General features: G+C 41.1%; 1 protein-coding gene across 1 annotated transcript; it reads left to right on the top strand.

Annotated features, from left to right (window-relative positions):
* The first annotated feature begins 6,301 nt into the window (after nucleotides 1-6,301).
* ZRANB2 (zinc finger RANBP2-type containing 2) lies at nucleotides 6,302-20,813 on the top strand. Its single transcript, XM_083743127.1, has 10 exons — nucleotides 6,302-6,645; nucleotides 9,205-9,257; nucleotides 9,348-9,456; nucleotides 10,497-10,579; nucleotides 11,857-11,933; nucleotides 12,403-12,546; nucleotides 14,725-14,897; nucleotides 16,517-16,597; nucleotides 18,033-18,194; nucleotides 18,663-20,813. Exons 1-10 carry the CDS (start codon nucleotides 6,590-6,592, stop codon nucleotides 18,724-18,726), a joined length of 1,002 nt encoding a protein of 333 aa, XP_083599253.1. The 5' UTR covers nucleotides 6,302-6,589; the 3' UTR covers nucleotides 18,727-20,813.
* Nucleotides 20,814-23,494: the final 2,681 nt, after the last annotated feature.

The following is a 23,494-nucleotide window of genomic DNA, read 5'->3' as shown; positions in this document are numbered from 1 at the left end:
TAAGATTTAGATGGCACAAGTTTTCCTCTGGGACAAATAGGCAAGTAGGAGCTGTTCCCAGGAGTGATCAGATATGCACAAAGCAAAAGCCATTGCTTTAAAAAAAAAAATAAAAAAAATTAAATGTTCATTTCATAGAAGGGCTTTAAATGTGCATTTCATTCCCGGCTGATCTAAGAATGCCTTAATTATTCCAGATTAGACATGTGCAAAAATAAAAACAACAGATAAAAGGTAATGTTTAATAAAGCAAAATCAACCAAAACCACGAGGCTGGGGGGTGGGCGTAGTCAAGTTAACCACATCAGGCAAGAAAACAGGAGTTTTTACGGTTTCTAAAAAAAAAAAGGCAGCAATCATAGGTTGAACTTTCTGCAGGTGAGGTGCAACATGGGGGGAGGGGGGCTGTGCATGGTGGTCACATGCAAAAATGTAATTTTGCTGACCATGCCCCTGATGGCTATGCAATCAGTGTTACTGAGAAAGGGGCAGTATGTGTTGGAGGGGGAGTTCCAGCTGGTAGCAGAGGACAGTGTGACTCCAGGAGACATAGGTGTAAAAACCCAAACTAAAACGAAGACTTTATTACTAAACATGCCCCCTAACAGTATGGGCCCTATGTCCACAGACCCTCCAAGTGCCCCTATTTTCCAGGGACAGTCCCGGATTTACAGAAGCTTCTCAGTTTCTTATTTGATCCCAGAATGTCCCACTTTTACTTAGGACATCCCTATTTTCATTGGATAAATGTTGCAGGGTGTGGAATTATCCAACCCCAGAGCAATCTGAAGGCAGCCCTGTATAGGGAACAGTTTCTAAAAAAAAAAAAAAAGTTGAATGTTTTATTTTTTATATATGTTGTAAGACACCCGATGTGGTTGGGGGAAGCCTGTCAGATGGGTGGAGTATAAATAGGAAAATGATGATGGAATTGGACGTCCCTATTTTCGTCAGAGAAATGCTGGAGGCTGTGTGTCCAGGTCTCCCATGCTTTCAGGAACCCAGGATACAGGGCATGCCGTACATGCAGATGATTCCTATAAGGTCCTGCTCACAAACATCACAAGGGGCCATGGCCAAAAGATGACTCAGCATCTGGTGCATGGCACAGCCCGCTTCACTCCCTGCACAAATTCACTGAATGCATGAGGTTTGTAGGAACAGTTCAAGAGATGAGGGGATAATCTATGAAATAAGATTGGGTAGCCTTACCATCAAAGCCAGAACAGAACTCTTCTTAATTCCAAAAGCGCCACCATGGCACACATTTAGCATTTGTCGTGGCCACAGGTCAAGACTTCCTCAGAAGCCGAGTCCTTCAGCAACTGCAGCTCGAAGGAGATGGGTTTGTACTGCAGTCCATTCCATGTGGATGCACAGACATTGCGGTCTGCTCCCTGTGTCCTGAACCCTGAGTGGCAGGTTCCCAAACACCTGAGGAGATCAAGAGAGCCCTGAAGAGTGATCCCCACAGCCAAAAACCCCATTACCTCAAAGAAACCAACAGTTATAGAAGGAGGCACCGATCGTTTAGTCAGGAGACAACAGTTAGATAACAGGGCCATCGGTCTATGACTACTTACCCCAGTCTATGACTACTTACCCTCATAGGAGGGCTGGATGAGGCCTTTTCAATGGTGGCATCCATGCAGTAGAATTCTCTCCCCAGAGAAGCTCACCTGGCACTTCCCTTACGGTCTTTTTAGCAGCAGGGAAAACCTATTTTCTGTTTCTAGGACCTTTTAATACATTTTAGCTTTAAGCTGTTTTTATTCTCTGGGACTTGTTGTTGTACTTCAGTATTCTTTTGAATTTTAAAATGTTGCAAGTTGTCCCAAGAACCCTGTTATAAATCCTGCAAATTGATAAATAAATAATCTTGCAGACGGGACCATTACTCATTCCGGCGAAGCCAGCAATCTGAACAGCTGGCCCATAGTGTGCTATCTGAGTAACACATTTGTTACAAGATGTTAGGCCTTACTTATACAATTAAAATTGAGTGGTCATTATTCTAAAATAATAACCAGTAGATAAATAAACCAGGAATTTCAGGGTCTTACAACACATTCCCTTACTGACTTAATTGGCTCAGTCGTAGGATACTGTATCTGCATACTAAATTGCATCCACCAGAGATAGCATTTCTGGCATTGTTTACCCAGTTATTTGCTCACCCCAAACAGTCAAACAACATCTGAGGGCCACAGGTTTCCCCATCCCTGGCTTATCCTGTTACTTATCCCAGGGTGAAACAGGAGCCTCTCATCTTGTAAGGAGGACTTTTTTGATATTAATATTTTTATATCTTGTTAGGACTTGCCTCTCAAAAGATAAATACAGGACTGATTCATACATGCCTCTACATTACTCGATATAACACAGAATTCAGTTGCTTCTGACTGAACATGTGATCATTCGTTCAAGTGGATTTTGGGTTAAGTGATATATAACATGCATGAGATTCTTCATCTCAGGGTTCTAGGTTAGAGCCCCACGTCGGGCAAGAGATTCCTGCATTGCAGTGAGTTGGAATAGATAAGACTTGTGGTCCCATCCAACTCTACAGTTCTATGATTCTCCAACAGAAGCCGCTGCACCTGGATTCTGCATATGAGGCCAGTTTCACACATGCAAGTCATCCTTTAATTGAGTTCTTATTCTAGGATGCTCGATCACATTGAAGAGCCCTTTGAGGTGTGGATCACACAGCTCATTTCATAAAAGGAAGCACAGATAAAGACTGTGTAGATATTGGGTTCAGTGTTTGGCACTGAAAGAGATTTCATGAAATCAAACTCATTCTGAGGAAACACTCCGCATCTCATTGGTACAGTGGTACCTCGGGTTACATACGCTTCAGGTTACACACTCCGCTAACCCAGAAATAGTGCTTCAGGTTAAGAACTTTGCTTCAGGATGAGAACAGAAATCGGGCTCTGGCGGCGTGGCGGCAGCAGGAGGCCCCATTCGCTAAAGTGGTGCTTCAGGTTAAGAACAGTTTCAGGTTAAGAACGGACCTCCAGAACGAATTAAGTACAGGTACTACTGTATGTGCCTTTGCACCTCAGCCCTGACAAAAAAAAGCATGTAATAAATGTTTAAACATTTGCACTTACGTAGGAAACTTAGAACGCTGCTTTAAGTCTTTTTAGAGCTAGAAATACGTGATACATTTTGGTCCGATTCTGAAGAGTAAATATTTTACTTGTTGTAAAAGTAAATATGAACTGACAGTACAAATGTAATTATTACTCTGTTGGGGGACTTGTTATTTCTCATTCCTTTGACCATTCTATTTTGAAGATACCTTTTAAAGCCTTTGCTTTGCAGGAGTCAAATCAATGGTATATGTTATCAAGAGGAAAGTACGCAGTGAGACAGCACAGTCTTCCGATTCATTTTATCGCACTTGCATTCTAAAATGCCATAATTATGGCTAATTTTGCCTTTCAAGCCCCAGCATGACTCATGCCTAGAGACAATAGATTTTACATTTTGCCAGATAGACCTGACAATTATATTTAAAAACATTTATTTTTACACCTTTAATAAAAGATAACCCTCCAAGTTAATATTCCGTCGCCACTGGGTATTAAAATTGTGTGCTGCTAAAGTGCCACCTACTGTATCATCAGGAACAATACATGGCATGATAATGTGAGTCTTGCTCATAAGTTTTGGAAGCCAACACACACTCTTAGTTGTGTGTAGGATTAAGAACTGTGCAATTTGCTCCCAGAAGTCTCCCAGCCACAGGCTCGGCAAAACAATCATGTGACTTATGGGATTGTCAGTGCAGTCTGCAAGGTCAGGGTCAAGCTCTGGGAGCAATTGCACACTTTCTGAGATTTGTGCATGCATTCTGTGCCTTATTTTAAGTACTCTTCTCACTTCTAAAATAATTACAGTGTTACTGAATATTCTAGGTATTAATTGCACTGATTGCTCATAGCTGTGGGACCAGGAGTAAAGCACTGGTAATACAACTTTGACTACTTTTTCTGAGAAACACAGCTCCAGTTCTGTGACCTGTGGGTAACTTTTGCTAGGTTTTCAGGCAAGTGGATAGAGGATGTTAAGTCATATCCTTTATTAATTAGCATTTGTGAAAAGCTGTTTCTGAAGCAAGCCTATGGTCTGCTTAAAAAAAGAAAACATACAGTAGGGGTGTGGCCCTCCAGGTGCTATTGGACTACAACTCCTACAACCCCCAACTATAGGCCATGCTGACTGAGGATGATGGGAACTGGAGTTCAATGGCCTCTGGAGGGCCCCAGGTTCCCCATCCCTGTCATGGGGCAAGAGACCACACACAGGACAGCAGTATGCTTATGTGGAACAAACCCTGTGGTGCTGTTCCTTTCCTTTCTGCCATGTGCATCTGCAGCCTATGCACTGTTGTGAAAAATAAAAGGTCTGGATGCACCTGCCCTAACAAACCTCTCAGATTCGAGCGCCAGAGCTCAAAAAGACTGAGTGCAGATAGAGAAGGTGGAAAAAACATCCCTTAACAGGCTGTTTCCTTCTGGCATGCAAGCCGCTGACTGTCCTGGCATACTGCCTTGGCATGGATGCCAAGGGAACATGGGTGGGTGGATGTAAAGAATCTGTAATGCCCTATAAGGAGAAAGACCACACTCCCTGGTGTTCGTTCTGTGGCAGTGTCAGCAATATACTTTTGAGTTATTCCAGGAGCAGTCTAAGTCTAAGTTCTTGTCTAGAGTTCATTTAAAGGTGCACCTTCCTTCCAAGACCAAGTTTCAGAAAAGATCTGCCACTTTAGCAGAGCAAATTATAACTCAATGATCTCTTGGCACACCAAAAACATGTTATAAGCAAATAAATGAACCAACAGTGACAACATACCAACAGGAAGCGGAGGTCAGTGTGCCAAAGACAGTAGGATATTTCTCAGGATACATGACTGAATGTAAGGCAATGTTGTCTCGTGCTATGTAGATGCTTGTTTATACATGATAGGCACCTGCCCTCACATGTGTGCACACTAAGCTGTTCAATTATTGCTACAGCAATGTGATTCAAGATGCAATGGTAGAGTTGGTGGGTAGACTAAGTCTAGTAGTATGCAATAGTAAGGAAGTCTGAGGGAACTCCAAGATTTGAAGAAATACGTAAAATACTGGATTGCTATTGTCAAGCATAGAGTGACTGTTGTGGAATGGAAAGAATAGAAAACCAAGCTGGAAGAAGGGTTGCAATGGAGCAGGGTGGGGAACTTTGGCCCTCCAGATGCTGCAGAACTGCATGAATTCCAGCAAGCATGGCTTAATGGCCAGGGGTGGTGGCCGTTGTCATTTAGCATCTGGAAGACCAAAGTCCCAACATCTGCAGTGCAGCATCGTGTAGATGCGCTTACAATGTAGCGGGTGGGCGGGCGGGAAGGTGACGTCGGGACGGTGCGTGACTAACGCACGCACCGCCCCCATGCGACGTCACAGCCAGTACAGCGCCTTCCACAGTGGGGAGTGTCGGGGCGCACAATGCGCCTCCTCCCCTCGCTAGTATCCGCTCAGGAAGAGCCACATGCGTCTCCGGAGCCACGGGTTGCTGACCCCTGGTGTAGAAGGACACAGATGTAAGAGGGAACAGGAGCATTCTGCACTGCAACGTTTTGTTGTAGTCACCGTGTAACTTAAAATGTTTTCTGGCCGCGGAAGGGAGCTATTTCACCTAGACTCGTCACAGGCTCCTAAGAACAGCAACAGAAATGCCAGAGAGTTGGGGAGAGTCTTTGAGATTACAGTCTGTGTCTCCTCCCCAGCCACTCCCTTGCCTACTTTACCAACAAGAAAAAAAGCAAAGGAACTTCATATGCAGATGGGAACAAGATACCCCCATCTGCATATAGGACACCATAATAACCAATGCAGGTATATGCACATTGGGAAAAGGCGGATAATCCTGAGCGGGGAATCAGTGATGAGAGACCTGAGTCTCATTTCGAAAACAAAACCTAGGCGATCGAAGCTCAAGTGGCAGCCTCTCCACAGCTGTCCATCTATTTACGGAGATCCGTCAGTCATTCCAGCTCTTCCTTTCCTCCAACTCCGCATAGCAAACTTATTTCCCCCAAACCATAATTCTTTCCCCACCCAAAAAAGCAGCTTCTTCCTTTCTCCGACGCCCACCAAATCAACCCTTTCTGGCACGACCCCGTATCTGGCCCTCCCAGCGCTGTACGGTCCTCCCCCCGCTAGGTGCCGCTCTCCGCAAACCTCTCCTCTTTCCCGCCGCGGGCGTTGCAGAGTCGTCTACCCGCAACGCCTGATCGTGATTTGAATAAGTGGTGACGTGTGCGTCGGCGAGCTGCGCGAGTCCCGCAGCTCCGAGAAGCCGCGAGAGCAGGGAGCGCTTGACGCGGGGGTCAGAGCGTGTGAGAGTTGCGGGCCCGGCGGAGCAGGCAGCACCAGGGGCAACCCTATCACCCCGTAAGGACCCCCCCCGGGGTCCTCACCCGAGGCCCATTTGCTGGCAGTGGCGCAGCAGCCCCCCTCCGCTTCGTGTCATTCCGGGGACCTGAGGGGAAGGAGCGGGACAAGACACCGGGCCGAGCCTGCCTTCCGAAATGTCGACCAAGAATTTCCGCGTCAGCGACGGCGACTGGATCTGCCCGGACAAAAAGTGAGCGGAGGAGGCAGCGAAGGGAGAAAGGCCGGGCGGGCGAGGGAGAGGCCTGGGGCGGGACGCGGGTAGCAGTGAGGCCTCGGCCCCCGTGGTGTCGCGGGGGCCGGGGAAGCGAAGGCGCGGGCGGGCGGAGGGAGCGCGCTTTTTTCTCTCACACACGCCGCTTTCCTGGGGAACGGAGAGGTAGGCCGCCGCTGCTGCTGCTGCTGGGCCCGCTTTCCCTCAGCCCCTTTAATGGTCCTTTTGTCCAGCGGCGAGGCGGGGAGAGGGATGGATGGAGAAACGCGCGTCTTCGCTTTGCCCGTTGTTGTTGTTGCCGTTGGCGCCGGTCGTCCTCCTGAGCTGCTTCGTTTCCCCCTGCAGAATATTCCTGCCTGCGGGTGAAAACCCGGGAGTGGGGAGTTTCCGGCCGTTTATTTGTTTGTTTATTGAGTTTGTATCCCACCTTTCTTCTAACGTTCGGCCTCATTGCAAAGGCCAGGGTTGTAGTGAGTGAGAGCACACGCTCCAACATCATCATCATCATTATTATTATTATTATTATTATTATTATTATTATTTATTAATAATACCCCGCCCATCTGGCTGGGTTTCCCCAATCACTCTGGGCAGCTCCCAACAGAACATTAATAATAATTATAAGAATAAAGTCCCATGAAAATAGGGACAGCCCAATTCCATAATGATCATTTTTGATATTTATACCCTGCACATCTGACTGGGTTGCCCTAGCCACTCTGGGCGGCTTTGAACATATATAAAAACATAATGAAACATTAAACTTTTTTTAAAAAAAGAACACTTCCCTGTACAGGATTGCCTTCAGGCAGCTCAGGAGTCAGAAAACTGCATGCTCTTCAACATTTCTCCAATGCTAATAGGACATCCCTAAGGAAATGTAGGACATTCTGGGATCAAATCAGAAACTGGGACAGCTTCTCTAAATCAGGGATGTCCCTGGAAAATAGGGACACTTGGAGGGTCTGCAGTGAAAATAGAGACATCCCCACCAACATTTTTCCACTGAAAATAGATGTCCTAAGGAAAAGTGGAACATTCCAGGATCAAGTCAGAAATCCGGGACTGTCCCTGGAAAATAGGGACACTTGGAGGATCTGTGAGAGGGAGATAGACTTTGAAATTTTCTCCACGCAATGTGTAATTCTGTACATCTTTTATCACATGCCCCCTTTTTCTTACTCATCTCTTTTTTCTTTTTCTTTTGCACTGCCATTCTGGCAAAGCAAGTTCAGCTGAGTTCAGTGTGGTTTAGGCTCAATGTGCGGGGTTGCTGCCTCGTAGTGGACGCTTTTCTGTTCGAAATGTGCTGCATTGCCTTTTGAAGCAAAGCAGCTATGTTTGCTATGAGGGATGCATGGGATGTTCTGTGGATGTTTTTTGACAATTGTTTTTGGAAACCTGGCAGCCTTAAATTGCCATAGCACTAGAAAGTTATGGGGTAACGACAATCATAATGTCTCCAGAAATGAAAGATAAATGTGCCAATCTCTGTTGGAACAAGTTCAAATTATTACATTTTCGAATCTCATGCTGGAACTAGCTAAAATACCATGTAGTAGTGAGCAAGCTAAGAACTTGAAAAGGCATTGGTGGGAAACTATATTGTTCAGCTGTTTACACATTTTTATCACTCATTGTATGTGTTTCAGATAGTATTTTAAAAAGCCAGTGAATTCTAAACACTTAACATATACTGGTATAAAACATATAAAATTGAGTCATTGGCCGTGTTTATGCATTGCTGAGCCATGTTTTGTTTTAAACACGGCTTGTTCAACAAACTACAGATCACCTCACCAGTGAGGAAACAAGCTCCACCTTTTTCTTTTTGCTTGCTTTCAGCTGCTTTTGCTGGGTTCAGGTATAATGCCTAGCATTTGTTAAAACAGCCCTGGTCCATAAGCCAACAACAAATCAGTTCTTTGGTTGTCCTTGAATATTTCCACCACACTTGCCATCTTTTCCTGCCACACCAGTGTAGTGTTTTGAGAACCACTGGACTACTCTTAGAATCCTTTAACTTTGGCAGTTTAGGCTGACGCTGATTGCAGCTGGAATCCAGCAACATCTGAGCATCACAGGTTCCTTATCACTGAGCTAAAACATGCCAGCTATAAAGCATTTTTAATATATACAAAGCTTCTGAAAGCCCTGTTGCCCAAGTGCCTTATTTAGAAGATGACCATTATCTTGCCAGGGGTAGTACAAACTCAGTTTCAGTAACGGTGTTACTGCTGAAATGTTTAGGTATAAAGTCACACAGTTGTAATGTTTCTAGTGAGTTATTAACATACTGTGTTGCATACCTTTTGCATGGGAGAAGAATATTCAAAAAGTTAATGAGGTGCAAGCAACATGAATATCTTAAGACTGACACTATATTTGTATTTAGAAATTTAGTTTTAAAATGTAGACTGCAATCCTAAGCATACTAACTGGGGGGAAATCCCATTAAACTCGGTAGAACTTTAAAGTTATTGTTTAATATCATGTTTAGAAAAAATGGCTCTTCAGTCATGTTTCCTTTTTTTGAAGGTGTGGAAACGTTAACTTTGCTAGAAGAACCAGCTGCAACAGATGTGGTCGAGGTAATTATAAGTTATGGTTCTTTTGAGAGGGAAATTTATTGCAGAAACTCCAATTTATAATAAATTGTCTGAATCTTGTTAACCTTTCAGAAAAAACCACAGAGGCCAAGATGATGAAAGCTGGGGGAACTGAGATAGGGAAGACACTTGCTGAAAAAAGCCGTGGTCTATTCAGTGCTAATGATTGGCAGTGTAAAACGTACGTTTATCCTAAAGCTCTAGTTCATTTCTAATTTCTATTAAACGTGTGATTTTTCTCTTTTAATATCTAATTGTCTATTTTAGCTGTCTGTTTTTCTTCCTTTTCTTTATTATCCGCATGTATTTCCTACTTTTTATGCAAACCAATCCTATGTATGTTTACTCAGAAGTAAGTCCCATTGTGCGCATAGGATTCCAGTGTTATGCTTGTGCTACTGCCATATTATTTACAACCACATGCATTATAAAAATATTAAAACATTAAAAATTCAACTATAAATCCTTTAGTTGACAGCACTAAATATTTTAATTTCCTCTTCATTCTTAAGCACTCTTTTTGCAATTCATATTGGAAAATAAAATTGACCTAAAGGTTTTCATATAGCCTGAGATAAAAGTGCAGCCATGTGATGCCTATTGAAAGTCAACTTTCTGAATTTATAAACATTTATTGTATTAGTAATTTAGTCTGAATTAAGTGGCATCAGTTGATTGGCATCTGTTTCTCTTCTCCTTTCCCTTATTTCACTGACATCATATGGGAACTGCATAATTGCACTACAATTTGTATGTGGTAGAAGAGTATTTCCCCAAACTTCATTTTGCTGACCCGCAAAAAGAAATCAGTTTGGTTGCCTGCTGACTCAAATTACAGGGCTTTGCTTTCTTTTTCTTAATTGTACTTTGTTCAGATGTCATCCAAGTAGGAGAATAGGTTTGTTGTGTATGTTGTTGGAACTGTTTTCACTACACAAAATAAGTCTTCACCAATCTATCTGCTATAAAAGGAGATCATTGTTGTCAGTTCTGTATTTTGATTAGAAGTTGTTTAAATATCAGTGATATTCACTATTGTATACTTAAAGTATTTTGGAAGTAATAAAATGACTCCTGTAGGTCTCAAAAATGGGTTTTAAAATTTGAGGTATTGACTAGTTTAATTTCTTAATTTTTGAACCAATGTAGGTATTTAAACTGTAGGTATTTTGAACCAATGTAGGTATTTAAACTGTCAATCTGATGTTTTTCTTCCCAAAGATGTGGCAACGTTAACTGGGCCAGGAGATCAGAATGCAATATGTGCAACACTCCAAAATATGCCAAACTTGAGGAAAGGACAGGTATTTGTTTCAAATTATCTAAAATAATGTTTTTAGAGATACAGCACATGCAACCATGTTCCCTCCTCCTTTGTGAGCAGCTTTTGTCATAAAGCAATGTTGAACTTTGGGAACTGTTGGCTTGGAACCAAAAGCATTCCACACATTGTTTAATTTTGCTTCTGCTTTAGCAATTTTCTCTGGGGTTGTGGCAATTTGAAGTTAAGTTTCTGAGAGATTTGGGTGTGTCCTGGAAAGAAAATGAAAATCTGCTGAAAGGGCACCAAAACCATTATGGTAGACCATAATGGTGAAATAAGAGATCCCAGAACTTCTTAAAAGAGTTACTGAGATTTCCAGACATCTTACTTCACATGTTGAGAGAACATAGGTGAAGAGACTTGGCCTTGTTCTCAGCCCCCTTGTGTTGCTAATAACTAGACCCTTGAGATCTTTGTGTTAAGCTGGTTTTGGTTCTGTATGCTACATTATTACGCTTGTCAATAAGTTAGCTTAATGTGCACACACACAACAAAAGGCCTTTGTCCCTCTGCCATACATAGCAAATACCACCGCTACATTGATCTGCGTGTTTTGTCAATCCCCTCTTCCCAGCTCCATCAATGCTTAGCACATGCCCTTCCTCTGCCACCTCTCAGCACTAAGGAGTGGTCAGTATGAGAGTTACCGCTCCTCTCTACCATTGTATCCTTGCCTCTTGCAGACCATGTGGAGTAGGAAGGTGCAAGCACTCTGCAGAATGTAAGTGCTTGAGCTTTGAATACTGCCTCAAATTGAGAGGTGCAAGAGAGGAGGAAACTTCTTCCTAACTTCAAAGGAAATGGGTGGCTGAAATGACTGCCACAGAGATGGACAAAGCAGCTGTGGAAAGGGGTCTCCAAGTTCCAAGTGCAGGAAGAAAGCAGATGTCTTCATGGTCCTGTGCTTCATGGAAAAATCCTCTCTCCACCACCTAGTCAGTTTTGCTCAAGCATTTCTCAGTTCTTGGGAGTGCTCAGCATGTGGGAAGCAACCATCACTATCTACTGAGTAGAGCATGTGCATATGCAACTCTCTGATCCAGTTGACTTTGGCTAGAAGTGACATGTACTTACTGGTAGAGGCAGCAGCAGCAATTACACTGATCACAACTTAACACTGAGTGGTATTAGACAAGCTTGGAAAAATTGGCACTGAGACTAAGTGACCTCTCTACTCTCTGCTGTAGAAAGAAACAATGTATAGTCTTCTTTGTCCTTATGTTTGCTTTTTGACATTTCTGAAACTTTTTTTTGCAGGATATGGAGGCGGCTTTAATGAAAGAGAGAATGTTGAATACATAGAACGTGAAGAGTCAGATGGGGAATATGATGAGGTAGGCAGTATGTACCTGGTGAATGTGTATGTAATTGTCAAGACTGAGTACAGGCAACCGAGGAGTGCATAAAGCCAAAACCGTGCATAGTCAAAACACATGGGTTCAATGGCAGGTGGAATTGCCAAAGCCTTTTTTCCCAGGCACCTGTCCCCTTTATAATTTTTCTCTTAAAAATTGCCAAGCGCATAAAGCCAAATGAGTGCAACGTAAATGTGCATAAGTTATGTATATAGCAGTAAGCTTTGTCCAAGTACTTAAAAGTAGTTCTGTAGATGTGGGTTGTACAGGCAACCCCTGATTTGCCTGGGGGTTGTGTTCCTGGCACCTGCGTGTTTTTGGGGTGCGTGTAAGCCCGCTCCACCTCCTTTTCTGGCTGCTTCTGGGTTGCTGCAATGTGCTTATGTATGATCATGCATGCATTGAACAACAGTACACTCTCTTATGAATACAATGCGACCTCTTGCAGTTTGGTCGCAAAAAGAAAAAATACAGAGGGAAGCCTGTTGGTCCTGCATCTATCCTAAAGGAAGTTGAAGATAAGGAATCTGAAGGAGAAGGAGAAGAAGAGGAGGATGAGGATGGAGATCTGTCGAAGTATAAGTTGGATGAGGTAAAACCATTCTTCTGTCTTGTTTCCTTCTTGGCTAAATTCACACAGCTAAACCTTGATTTCACTGCTGTTCAGAACTCTTAGATGGCTAATGTGAGTGAACTAACAATTTGGGAATTCATCCATTCTCTTGGTGCCTTCTCCCTGTGTTCACTGGCAAACAACAAACAAGGCACGGTTTTCCTTGCCCCTCCATAAAAAAAGAAGAAAATACTGAATCCAGTTTTGGAGTTGGCTATATTCCAAGACAGCTATAAAAATAAATATATTGGGGAGGTGTTAAGTATGACAACATGTGCAAATTTTAAAAGTACTGCCTTAATTGAGAAGGTTCCTTCTCGGTATAGTTGCAATGAGCTCATTGGGATCAACAGTACCCCACAAGGTAAAGTATATACAGTGGGCGCTCGGGTTGCGAATGTGATCCATGCGGGATGCATGTTCGCAACCCGCAGCGGCGCATCTCACACGTGCGGGTTGCAATTCGGCGCTTCTGTGCATGCACGACTGCCGAAACCTGGAAGTAACCCGTTCCGGTACTTCTGGGTTTCGACGGTCCGTAACCCAAAAAAATGCAACCTGAAGCATCTGTAACCCGAGGTACGACTGTAAATCTATGAGAACAGTGTGTGGGGTCTACCTGACCCTACAGTTTTTTAAACATTAAAAAACAACATATTGTGCCATTAACATGTATGCAACCATAATGGTTACAGAAGTCAGCAAAGCAATAACCTTTAGTTGTACGTTAGCTGTAACAATAACACATAAATTGCACTCACAAACATGTTATTCAAGTCCCCTATGGCAACCGCCACATTTCACAACTGCAGGAGTATGAAAGAAAATGGTTACATGAAAGGTTGACTACCGCTGAGATGATACCTGCACTTGCTCTTGGTGTGAGCAGTGGCAAGCTCTACCAGTTCTTAGACTGCCTTTCTCAACATCTCAGGCAAGTTGGCTATAATTTAGAAGCAGGTTCCTACAGGAGGCGGCAATTCTTCACATAACCAGGTACTAACCTGTATGCCAAATTGGCATAGGATAATGTATGCTACAGGAAAAGGAAGCAGTGCCAGATGTGACCCCCTCGTATTGAATTAGTAAAGACAGCTCCTTAGGGTTATGCATGTGTCACATATGCACAAATGTGTGTGCATGCATGCACAGTAGCCAGCTGAAATATCCAGTTTTGACAACGGGCAAATACAGATGAATGTATGAGAAATGCTTGTTCTTAGAAAATTAATTTTTCCCTCAAGAGAAATTTGTATGCTTCAATTTTTTAACCACATTTTTCATCCTCAAATGAACTAGGAGCAACACACATTCAGTTATTCCACTTCATCTTCACACCTCTGTGACCTAAGTTAGGTTTCAGAGGCCACCTGGTCTTCGAGTTGCCATATTTCCAAAAGTGAAAATCCAGACGAGAGTTGTTTAGCCTTTTTTTGTTTTAGCATACGTGAATCTGTTTACACATCGCCGTCCTCTCTACCCAAGTGCCCCATGGCTCTTCAGACGCCACTGCAGCCCCCTGTTCTTCTACTGCCGTTGTGGAGTGGCTGCACGTGGCAGGTGGAAGGATGAAGGTGACATTGTGTGCGCTCTCCCCCCAGCGCCACGGGTAGACCGTGAAGTCACTGAAGCCCAGGCTGGTGGGGATGGGCAGCAGCAGTGGGGCGGGGCCGTCGCTGCCTCCATGGGGTGTCTTGACAGGGGTGGTCTTGATGTCTCCCGGGTACAGGACAACGGGCGTAGAAGGGCCCGACTGCTTGGGCATCCTGCACTACTACTTGCAGGGAAGTAGGCAGAACTCTGCAGCTGCAGTTTCTTTCCACACACGGCTTGTCACCCAAAAGTGGCCACAACCCTGACCGCCAAACATTGTTGCCATTTTCCAAGTCCGATTCCTGGATGTGTCAAGGTTTTCCTGGACATATGGCAGCCGTAGCTGGTCTGTTTCATGGCCAAGTAAGGATTCCATCCAGGTTTCCCTGGACTCAGGCTGAAGTTTATTTTATTTATTTTATAAATAAAGGTAAGTATGTAGCAAGTTGTTTAACTGCACCGTGTTACATTGTTTTGAGGCAGGAGAAACATCTACCGTATAAATACAATAGTTTTCTGAATGCTTTGTTTCTAACAAAAATAACTTGTTGGGGTTTTTTTCAGGATGAAGATGAAGAAGATGCAGATCTCTCAAAATATAATCTTGATGCTAGCGAGGAAGAAGATTCCACCAAGAAGAAATCTACAACTAGGCGCAGCCGTTCCAAGTCTCGATCTTCTCGTTCACGATCTTCATCTCGCTCATCCTCCCACTCAAGCTCAAGGTCTAGGTCCAGGTAAACGGGTACAGGTCAAGGGTAACGCCAGACAAAATGTCAGTATCTAACTTTCTTTATTTACATCTCTTTTGTGATTGATTTTTTTTTACTTTTTATTTTTCACGGTTTGAGTTAAGCTAATAAATCTTACATAGCTAGCCTGCACAGATAGTCTGTGCTTAAACTGAGAAAATTGCAGGTGCTCACTACAAATGTCAGGGTACGTGTTAGTGTAATAGACAGTGTAAGTGAACATTTTCTTACTGACCAAGTAAACTGTAGCTTATAATTTTAATTTCATATCTCTAAACAAACAGGGTTTCTCTGTCACTCTTGCTGGTTAGGTTTGTGGTGGCACCAAATATTTGATACCAGTGTTTTGCTTCATCAGAAGTACTCTTATATGCTACATTTCCATGGTGTATCAGTTGCAGGAAATGCTCTATGAACCCTGGCAAATACAACCATTCTTTGGTGACTTATAGCCTGGATAATCCAGTTAACAATGGTTATTTTTCCCCAGCACTTTGTATTCTCTGTGTTGGAGATCACCTTATGTAGCCACTGTCCTGTATATAGAATAATACTATTGAGAGAAGATAATTCTACATAATTATTGCAGAACATCGAATAAATTAAAATATTTAATTTGTCAGTTTGCTGGTTGAAACTTTGGAGAAATGTAGTTTGGTACATAATTTTTGAAGTTGTTGACACTCGTATGCCATTTGGGTGCTAGTTAAGCCACAAATGCAATTTTAATGTCAAATGTGTTTCCTAGTGGTTATGTTCTTTGAGAGTAAACTCCTAGCAGGCAATAAAAAATGTTTCCCAAGTGGAATTGAAATTTTTAGACAAACTTCTTCATTAATATGGAACAGTGCTACGGGAACACGTCTTAATTTGGGAATTGTGGAATCCACTGTGCCTCCATGTTTGGCTTATACATACATGCCAGGCTTCTTGAACTGCCCCTTCCTGAAAACAGTTGTTTGAAAAATAATTGTAGAATGTTCACTGGTCTATTAGAATAAGTCTATAACTCTTGCCTTCAGAGCATCCTAGCGTTTATTTTTTGACACAAATATAACATTGGAAGTTGGCTTCTTTACATTATTTACAATATCTGGTTTTCAGTTTTGAACCAAATATTTGTTACTAACTTTTAATGTTTAAAAGTAAAATTTTAGAATATTTTGTATATGCAGCTTATACACTGAGGTTAATAACTGATGATATTCTTAACATTTTAAGGTAACTTAATATTTTATCTTTTATTGATCAGGATCCAAAGAACCCCGAAAGCCCCTGAGGGCCTTATGCTTGTATTTCTTTAATGACACTCCCTTTTTACTAAGTGGCAAACTGCTTTTAAAACTGTAGAATGTTTAAAAACCAGCTTGTGACATTGTATGGAAGTTAGGTATTCAAAGCAAAAATCTGTTCAACTAGCTTAGCACATTCTGCTTCTGTTAGCTCAAAGCAGCTTTATGGATCCTGACCAACCACTTATTAAATGCTGTGAAGGAAATAAAAATTACTTTCGCTTCCAATACAAATTACACGGAAGAGTAGATTTCCATTTGATTCTTAAATTTTTATTCACAAAAAAATTAAAACCCTTCATGTTGTTTCAGGTCAAGAAGCTCTTCCAGCTCAAGGTCAAGATCTCATTCCACTTCCAGAGAACGTTCTAGATCTCGTGGGTCGAAATCAAGGTGAATGAGGTAGCAACCTCTCTGCTTGTCAGAGAGAGAGAGAGAGAGAGGCGAAAAGATCACCAGAAATTACTGTTTTATTTTGAATATTTTGTTCTCACATATAATTTTTGTTCAATGCAATAACAATAGTAATAGTAATGAACTTGTTATAAAAATTGTTGTGTCATAAATATACTTCACTGATGTAAAAGGCTTTAAAAATGTACCAGTCCTCTTTTCTGAGAAATCTCAATCAACAGAGCCCAATTTCTCTCTTTCATAGACAGCACAAAGAGACAGGGGTCTATGTAGTTATGGACCTCACAAAACCTGCCCAAAACAGAGTGGGAAATCCAGTTGGGAATATTGAATATGTGCACTGGTCTCCCTCAGACTGCCCTGATACTTTGTGTGTGTCCATAAGCACTAGGGGGGAAGATAAAGGGTTGTACTCTATGACACAGGAAGAGCATTGGCTTATGCTATACAGAATGTAGCAGCCAAATTGTTCACAGGAGCAAATGTTAGTCCTTTACTGTGAGAGCTGCACCAGTTGGCTATTTACTACCAGACAGGTGTAAGGTTTTTGTGTTCATTCACAACTTGAGTTCAAAATACTTTGAAGACCACTTAATTCCTTCTGCTCCACCTTGATCACTGAAATAGTCTGATGGGGCACTTTTGGTGGTTCCCCACGCCCCTGAGGTTCAATTGACCTTTACCAGGAACTGAACCTTGAATGTGATAGCCCGTGTATCCTGTGGAGTTCCCGCCATATAAAAGTCCATCAGGAATCATCCCTGCTTTCTTTCAGACCCTTGTAACAGCCTTCTACCAATCCTTTCTTACTGATACTTTTACTGTTGAGTACTGTGCTTTATGTTGTATACTACCTTGTTATATTTTCTGTGAAGCTACGGTTTATAAAGTAAATGAAATACAATGTGTGAGAGCCAATGCAGTGTGCAGTTGCATGTGCCTATGCAATGCGACTTCTGTATGTATATAAGATTATTGTGGCCGTACAGTCTTCCTAATGACTATACTTGTTTTCAAAGGTCTGTGAAATGCATACAGTTATGTAAAATGTCTAAACTAATGCCTCAGCCTTTTTCTTAATGTAGGGAAAGTGAAAATGTTCATTTCTCACTTTAGACTTAAATTGTTTGCTGTTGCTGAGAAGCAACAATTGCATAAAGCTGAATGATTGCTTCTGCATTGGTCTTGATCATTATATGATCAGTTCTGGTCAGTCTGTGAGTAATTTGCCCACAATCCCATATTGAGAAGCTCTTAAGGCAGAATTCTTATTGGCACAGCAGTAAGTATTTATGTCCTAATATAATTTCATTTTACATTTGCAGGGTGTGTTCTAGATTGGATATATATGTAGTAGATTGTTGCAACCTCGTTATTTATGCTAGGATTAAGTCTGATTTATTTCTTAATAAAGATCCAGCTCCAGATCCGTCAGGGGTTCTTCAACCCCAAGAAAAAGATCTTACTCAAGCTCTCGCTCATCATCTTCCCCCGAGAGAAGCAGAAAGAGAAGCCGATCTAGATCTTCATCTGGTGATCGCAAAAAAAGGCGAACGAAATCACTGTCACCTGAAAGGTTTGGGTTTCTGTAGAATAAGAATGGTTCTTTAAATGTTAACTGTGGAAGGGCTAGAAAAGGAACAGTATGTTTAAGTATTGTGTGTTTGAAGATAGCTGTGTTCATTTTTTGTAGATTCCATTTATCCCAGCTGATGTCATTTCTTTTAAAAGATGGTCAAACTTTTTAGTTAAATTTTTTCATATATCTACTTCTCACAAATAAATCAGGAAAAAATGTTTTTAAAGTCCTGAAGCACTCTTAGATTTTTTCTAGATTACAAATGAAAGTATTATTACCTAAAAGTTCTATATTGATGTGAACTGTGGAATGCAGTTATGATACAGAGATGAAGTCCAAATAATTGCGTTCCCAGTTCATATATTCCCCATTTTCTTTCTGCTTCCCAATTCCCCCTCCCCAATGAAAATCACTGCAATTCAAACTTACTTGTTTGCATGCTTTCTTCCATCTTTTATCTTGCAGACACCGAAGGTCATCATCTGGATCTTCTCATTCTGGATCCCGTACAAGTTCTAAAAAGAAATAATATATTAAAACTCAAACACACACGAAAATAGTCCACTGCATGAGACATTTTTAAGAAGTTGGTGTCTTACTTGGTCAGAAGTGCTAAATCCTGCTAGTAGAGATGCATGTTTAATGGAAAACTGCAGCTATTTTAATTCATGAAACAAAATGTAATGAAATATTTTAAGCCATAAATTGCCTCCAGAAAGGTGAGTAGCATGACTTTTTTTTTCTAAGTGCCTGCCCCTTCTTGATTTGACTGGTTTGTTACTTCCCAGTTCTAATTTTGTTGAAGAACTTTCTATGTTATGCTGCCATTCTGATCTGTCATTTAGCCTTCACGTTTGCTAGTCACAAAAGTACCAAGGGGACAGTTCATTTGATGTTAATATGCACTCTGGTTTCTAAACTGGTCCCGGCCACTCCTTCCCCACCAGCAGCCATTCCTGCAAGGATCACAAAAGCTACTGTAGTATATCTTCAGGTGCAAATCAAGAGATACTTCAGAGAGAGAACTGCCTTCCATAAGCAAGTGTTGTGCTTTCTAAGTGAAAATAAATCAAACTAGAAAACAATTACTCTTTCAGTAGACAGGATCAAAGTAGACATGTAAGCTACCTTGTGTTGCTTCTTAGATAGGCAGCCAGAAACAAAACTTGGTTACAATTTTGCCCTGATGCTCCATCTGTGAGTACTTTCTGGTGGCATGTAACTTCCTAAGTTTCTGGCAGCCACATCCTGGCTAATCAATAGCTCTGTTTTTGCTGCAGCACAAAAAATATATGCACAGCATCTAAAGGAATGTGTAATTTTCCTTCCTACTGGAGCTTTTCAGGCATCTCTCTGTGTGTCCCTTCCCCAAAAAGCTGTTCCTGAAGTACTCTCTTGAGTCATTCAATTTTAGTACCAGAACTGGGCGCTGGTGTGCCATCTCCCCCTCCACCCTCCATCACATGCATGGAATCTTGGGTTCATGTTAGAAATTGGGCCGCTAGTGTATATTAAGATACAATTAAGTACAAGCAATGGCCTTTTTGCGCACAAAGTACAAACTTGTGGGTGTACATCACTGCAACCAGGAAGTGGCCAGGAAAGGGTGTGGGGCAGGGACGTAACGGGCTTACACACACTCCGCTGATGCAAGCAGGGGTCAGGAACTCAGTCCCCATGCAAAACATTTGTGCCCTGTACTAAGATCCAAAGCGCTCAGATTTTGTGAAATGTTTTCGAAATGTGTAGAAATGTAATAACAAAATCAGTTTCTTCTAAGTCAGTAAAATTCAATTTACACTAGAAAACTATATATTTATAACTCTCCCAGAAAACACTGTGACTCTTCTAAAGTATAAATGCTTACTTAAACAAATCACAAATCATCGCATATCTTTTTGGATGACTGTAAATTTATGGCTTAAAATGCTTCATTAAATTTGTTTTACTAGCAAATATTTGTTAAATACTGACCATTCTTAAGCTCCATTTGCTTGGGAGAAATGTGTCTTCAGTGAGATCCCAAGGTAAGTATGTTAAGGAAGCTTAGTGGTTCTAGAAAAGAAGCTGTATATCTTACTTGTATATTGGATCATCTGCATTTTAAAGCAAACTGCACAACAACAAATGGAGCAGAACTTGTCTTTATTTTATTTTTATTTTATGAACATCTTAATTTTTTTGGACTGATCAAAGACAAAGTAAAATGGTTTTGCTGTAGAAATATTTTGGATAAATTTTGCAGGAAAAAAATGCCCTGTAATCCTGTGTTGCTTTCTCTTAGGTATCTTTTCTTTTTCTTTTCTCTCTTCCTTTTTGCTAAGCATAGCTTAGGTTGCACAAGAACAAATAGTCTTTGTAACTGTGCCTCTGACTTCTTGAAAGTCTGTCTAAAAGTGTGAAAATCAGATTTGCTAGATGCTACATGTTAATTTAGTTATTCTTGTGCTTTGTATTCTGAAAGTATTGTACCTAACAAGTTCTTAAACTCAGCAAATTATAGGTTAGAGATGACTGGAAAATTATGGGTTTCATTTGGCTTGGATTAAAATGTACTGGTTTGTTCTATGATGATACAATTCTGTAGACATATGTAAATAAAGCATGTCAGTCAAAGATGAAGTGTGCATATACTTGAGTTTTAAGTAACACCTGTCTGAATAATTTCAAAAATATTGAATATTCTGCAAGTTAGTTCCATTTTGCATTCATATGGGTCTATTCTGAGTATTTATTTAGTTGGTTAAGATCAGAGAGATGTGTTATTTACACTCCTTGGCTTGCCTCCTGTGCCTCTACAGTGGATTAACTAGCTAACTTTCAGCAAAGCTCATCTTCCAAAACTGAAAGAGGTCTGTAAGAGATTGCATCATAGTAACCACCAGCAATAGCAGAGTTCTTAACCTATGCTGCATGGTGTTATCATTTAGAAATGCTTGCTTTCTATTGTTAAGACTTAAAAAAAAATTACTTAGTAGTTTTTGGAAAGTGTAGTTTCTTACATGCTGCAATATCACTATAATTCCCCCCTGTGCTATAAGAAAATTCACAGCATGCTCTTCTCAAGCACTTACTGTTCAGTTGATTAATAGAACTGAAAATAAAAGAACACAAACAACTATCCTATTGTAGAAAGGGTTGGGTGCTAAAATAGTTAATGAGTACTTGAACAAGTCACCTTCGCCAGAGACCATGGCAGTTAAACACCACATAAGATACAAGAAATACATACTAAATATTAAGTAAACCTAGTATTTAAAAATCTGATCTAGAACAAATTAATGCGGCATTGAAATCAATAGCCAGCTTTCGTAACTTTACTGTTCTTATTTGGGGATCCTTCTGGCCCAAAGGGCAGCTGTTTGTTGCTAGGTACAGGTTGTAAGGCTGTAAAAATGTTTTCCATAATACATTTCTGATGGGTATTCATTTTCAGAGCTGCATCTGCATTGTATCAGGAGTGTTGTAGAAGTGATCTGGAGTTTATGGGGAAAGGGAGGGGAAAATTAAAACTACACATGTGCTCGCTTGCTCACTCACACATAATTTTTTTCTTTGTTTTGCTATATAGCACAAAAGGGTGTCATCTCTAAACCAGAAGGCTTTATTCAAAGGTATTTTCTTTGAATAAGCAGTATATGCATTTTGTTACTTAGATATTGGGATGAGATTTCTGAGGAGTGGGGAAGGGGAAATGTTTCACATAGCAAAGGGAGGAGTTTCAACCCCATAGTATGTATTCCCTTAAAGCTTTATCCCTATTGCTGAGATACTTATTAGACTGCAGCCAGCTTGATTAGGCCAATTCATTCTCTCACACACCCCATCCTCATAACATAAACATTCTATGAAATTGTACACTTCAAGGGGAAAAAATCTAATAGTCTATTGTCGTGTGGGTGAGAGACTAGTTTATGTCCAGACCTGTTGTGGATGCAGGTGTGTAAATAGATAGTGTGATGTGTACCTGTGTGTATGAGAGTGGCTAGATTTGTGTGTTTGTATATAAGAGCAGCTTTCACATTTCCCCGGGCGCAGGGGGATGTTCTAAAGAACCCATGATATATAATCTAAAAAGGGCACAAGTACTGCATAAATATAAAGGCTTCAACACTTTGGAAGTCCTAGAACAGGTTTTCCCAAATTTGGGTCTCCAGCCGTTTTTGGACTACAGTTCCCATCATCCTTGGCCACTGGTCCTGCTTGCTAGGGATGATGGGAATTGTAATCCAACAACAGCTGGAGACCCAAGTTTGTTGCTGCTCTCTGTTTTCCCCATACAGGGTTCATTAAGGTGGAAGAGGCACCAACATCAGTCTGTGCTAGGGAAATTGAGGTGGGAATTATTACCCTCTCCTCCATTAGTAAAGGCAAAACAGCAAAAGGTGAGGTAGCTGTTTTATTCCTGCTCACGAAGATGAAATTATGCTGAAGTTGTTCCTTTTTTTTTTTTAATCTGAAGAGGGTGACAAGTAGGTTGAGAGAGTTTAAAAAGCTTGCAAAATTTTGTTTGGTTTAATGTTTTTATGAATATGCATTCATATTTATATTTATATTTTAGAGTAACTTGTCTCTTAAATGCCTAGTTCAGTACTGCTTGCATAAAGTTTATGTGCTGACTTTTGGCATTGACTTGCTACTCAGAATTATTTTATTGCTATTTGGGAGAGAATGTTGAAAGTATGTAGATACCATGTAGATACCATTGATAAGTATTATAAATTATTGGGTCTTTTTAAAGCACAATCATAAAATGAAATGGGATGTTTCCAGTAACAGAAAAGCAGCTGAGCAATAGAAATGTATCACTTAATTTCCCTGCGGGGACAGATGCCCTCTAGGGCAGCGTTGGTGTTACTGGAATAAGATTCCTCAGACAGTTTTTACAGCTTATCGTTATAGATTTTTCCTCTTAGGTAGCTTTTTAACCCTTCTATAAATTTAAGCTTCCAATTGGATTTTATGGATAGTGTATGTTAAAAGTGATAGATGGTTTCTGCTGTAATTTTATCTTTTCCTCATTTACAGTTATAAAAATCTTGTTTTTTAAAATCATGGCAGATGTTAAGTCTTACACATATATATATATCACTATTGCATACCAATAGTATCGGTATGTAATAACGGCAGCTTTGGACATTGTAAAGAAGTATCCGTACCCAGAGATTCAGTCACTCATGACTTCAGCTTGTGGGAACTTCTTTTGTAAGGTCCAGAGCCACTTTAAAAGTAGTTTTAGCCCACTACTCTTGTCACCGGGCAGGGAATGGAAAAGCAAAATGGTTCCTGAAGTTTGG

Source organism: Podarcis gaigeae (genome assembly GCF_964106915.1).
Source record: "Podarcis gaigeae genome assembly, chromosome: 6".
Classification (NCBI taxonomy): Eukaryota; Metazoa; Chordata; class Lepidosauria; order Squamata; family Lacertidae; genus Podarcis; species Podarcis gaigeae.
This window is presented reverse-complemented; position numbering and strand designations above follow the sequence as displayed.

Excerpts from the sequence above, each read along its gene's own strand:
- ZRANB2 (XM_083743127.1), top strand. The coding sequence starts at position 6,590 with ATGTCGACCAAGAATTTCCGCGTCAGCGACGGCGACTGGATCTGCCCG. Across the intron at positions 9,258-9,347 it reads CTGCAACAGATGTGGTCGAG|AAAAAACCACAGAGGCCAAG; the intron begins GTAATTATAAGT and ends TTAACCTTTCAG. Across the intron at positions 16,598-18,032 it reads TCTCGTGGGTCGAAATCAAG|ATCCAGCTCCAGATCCGTCA; the intron begins GTGAATGAGGTA and ends TTCTTAATAAAG.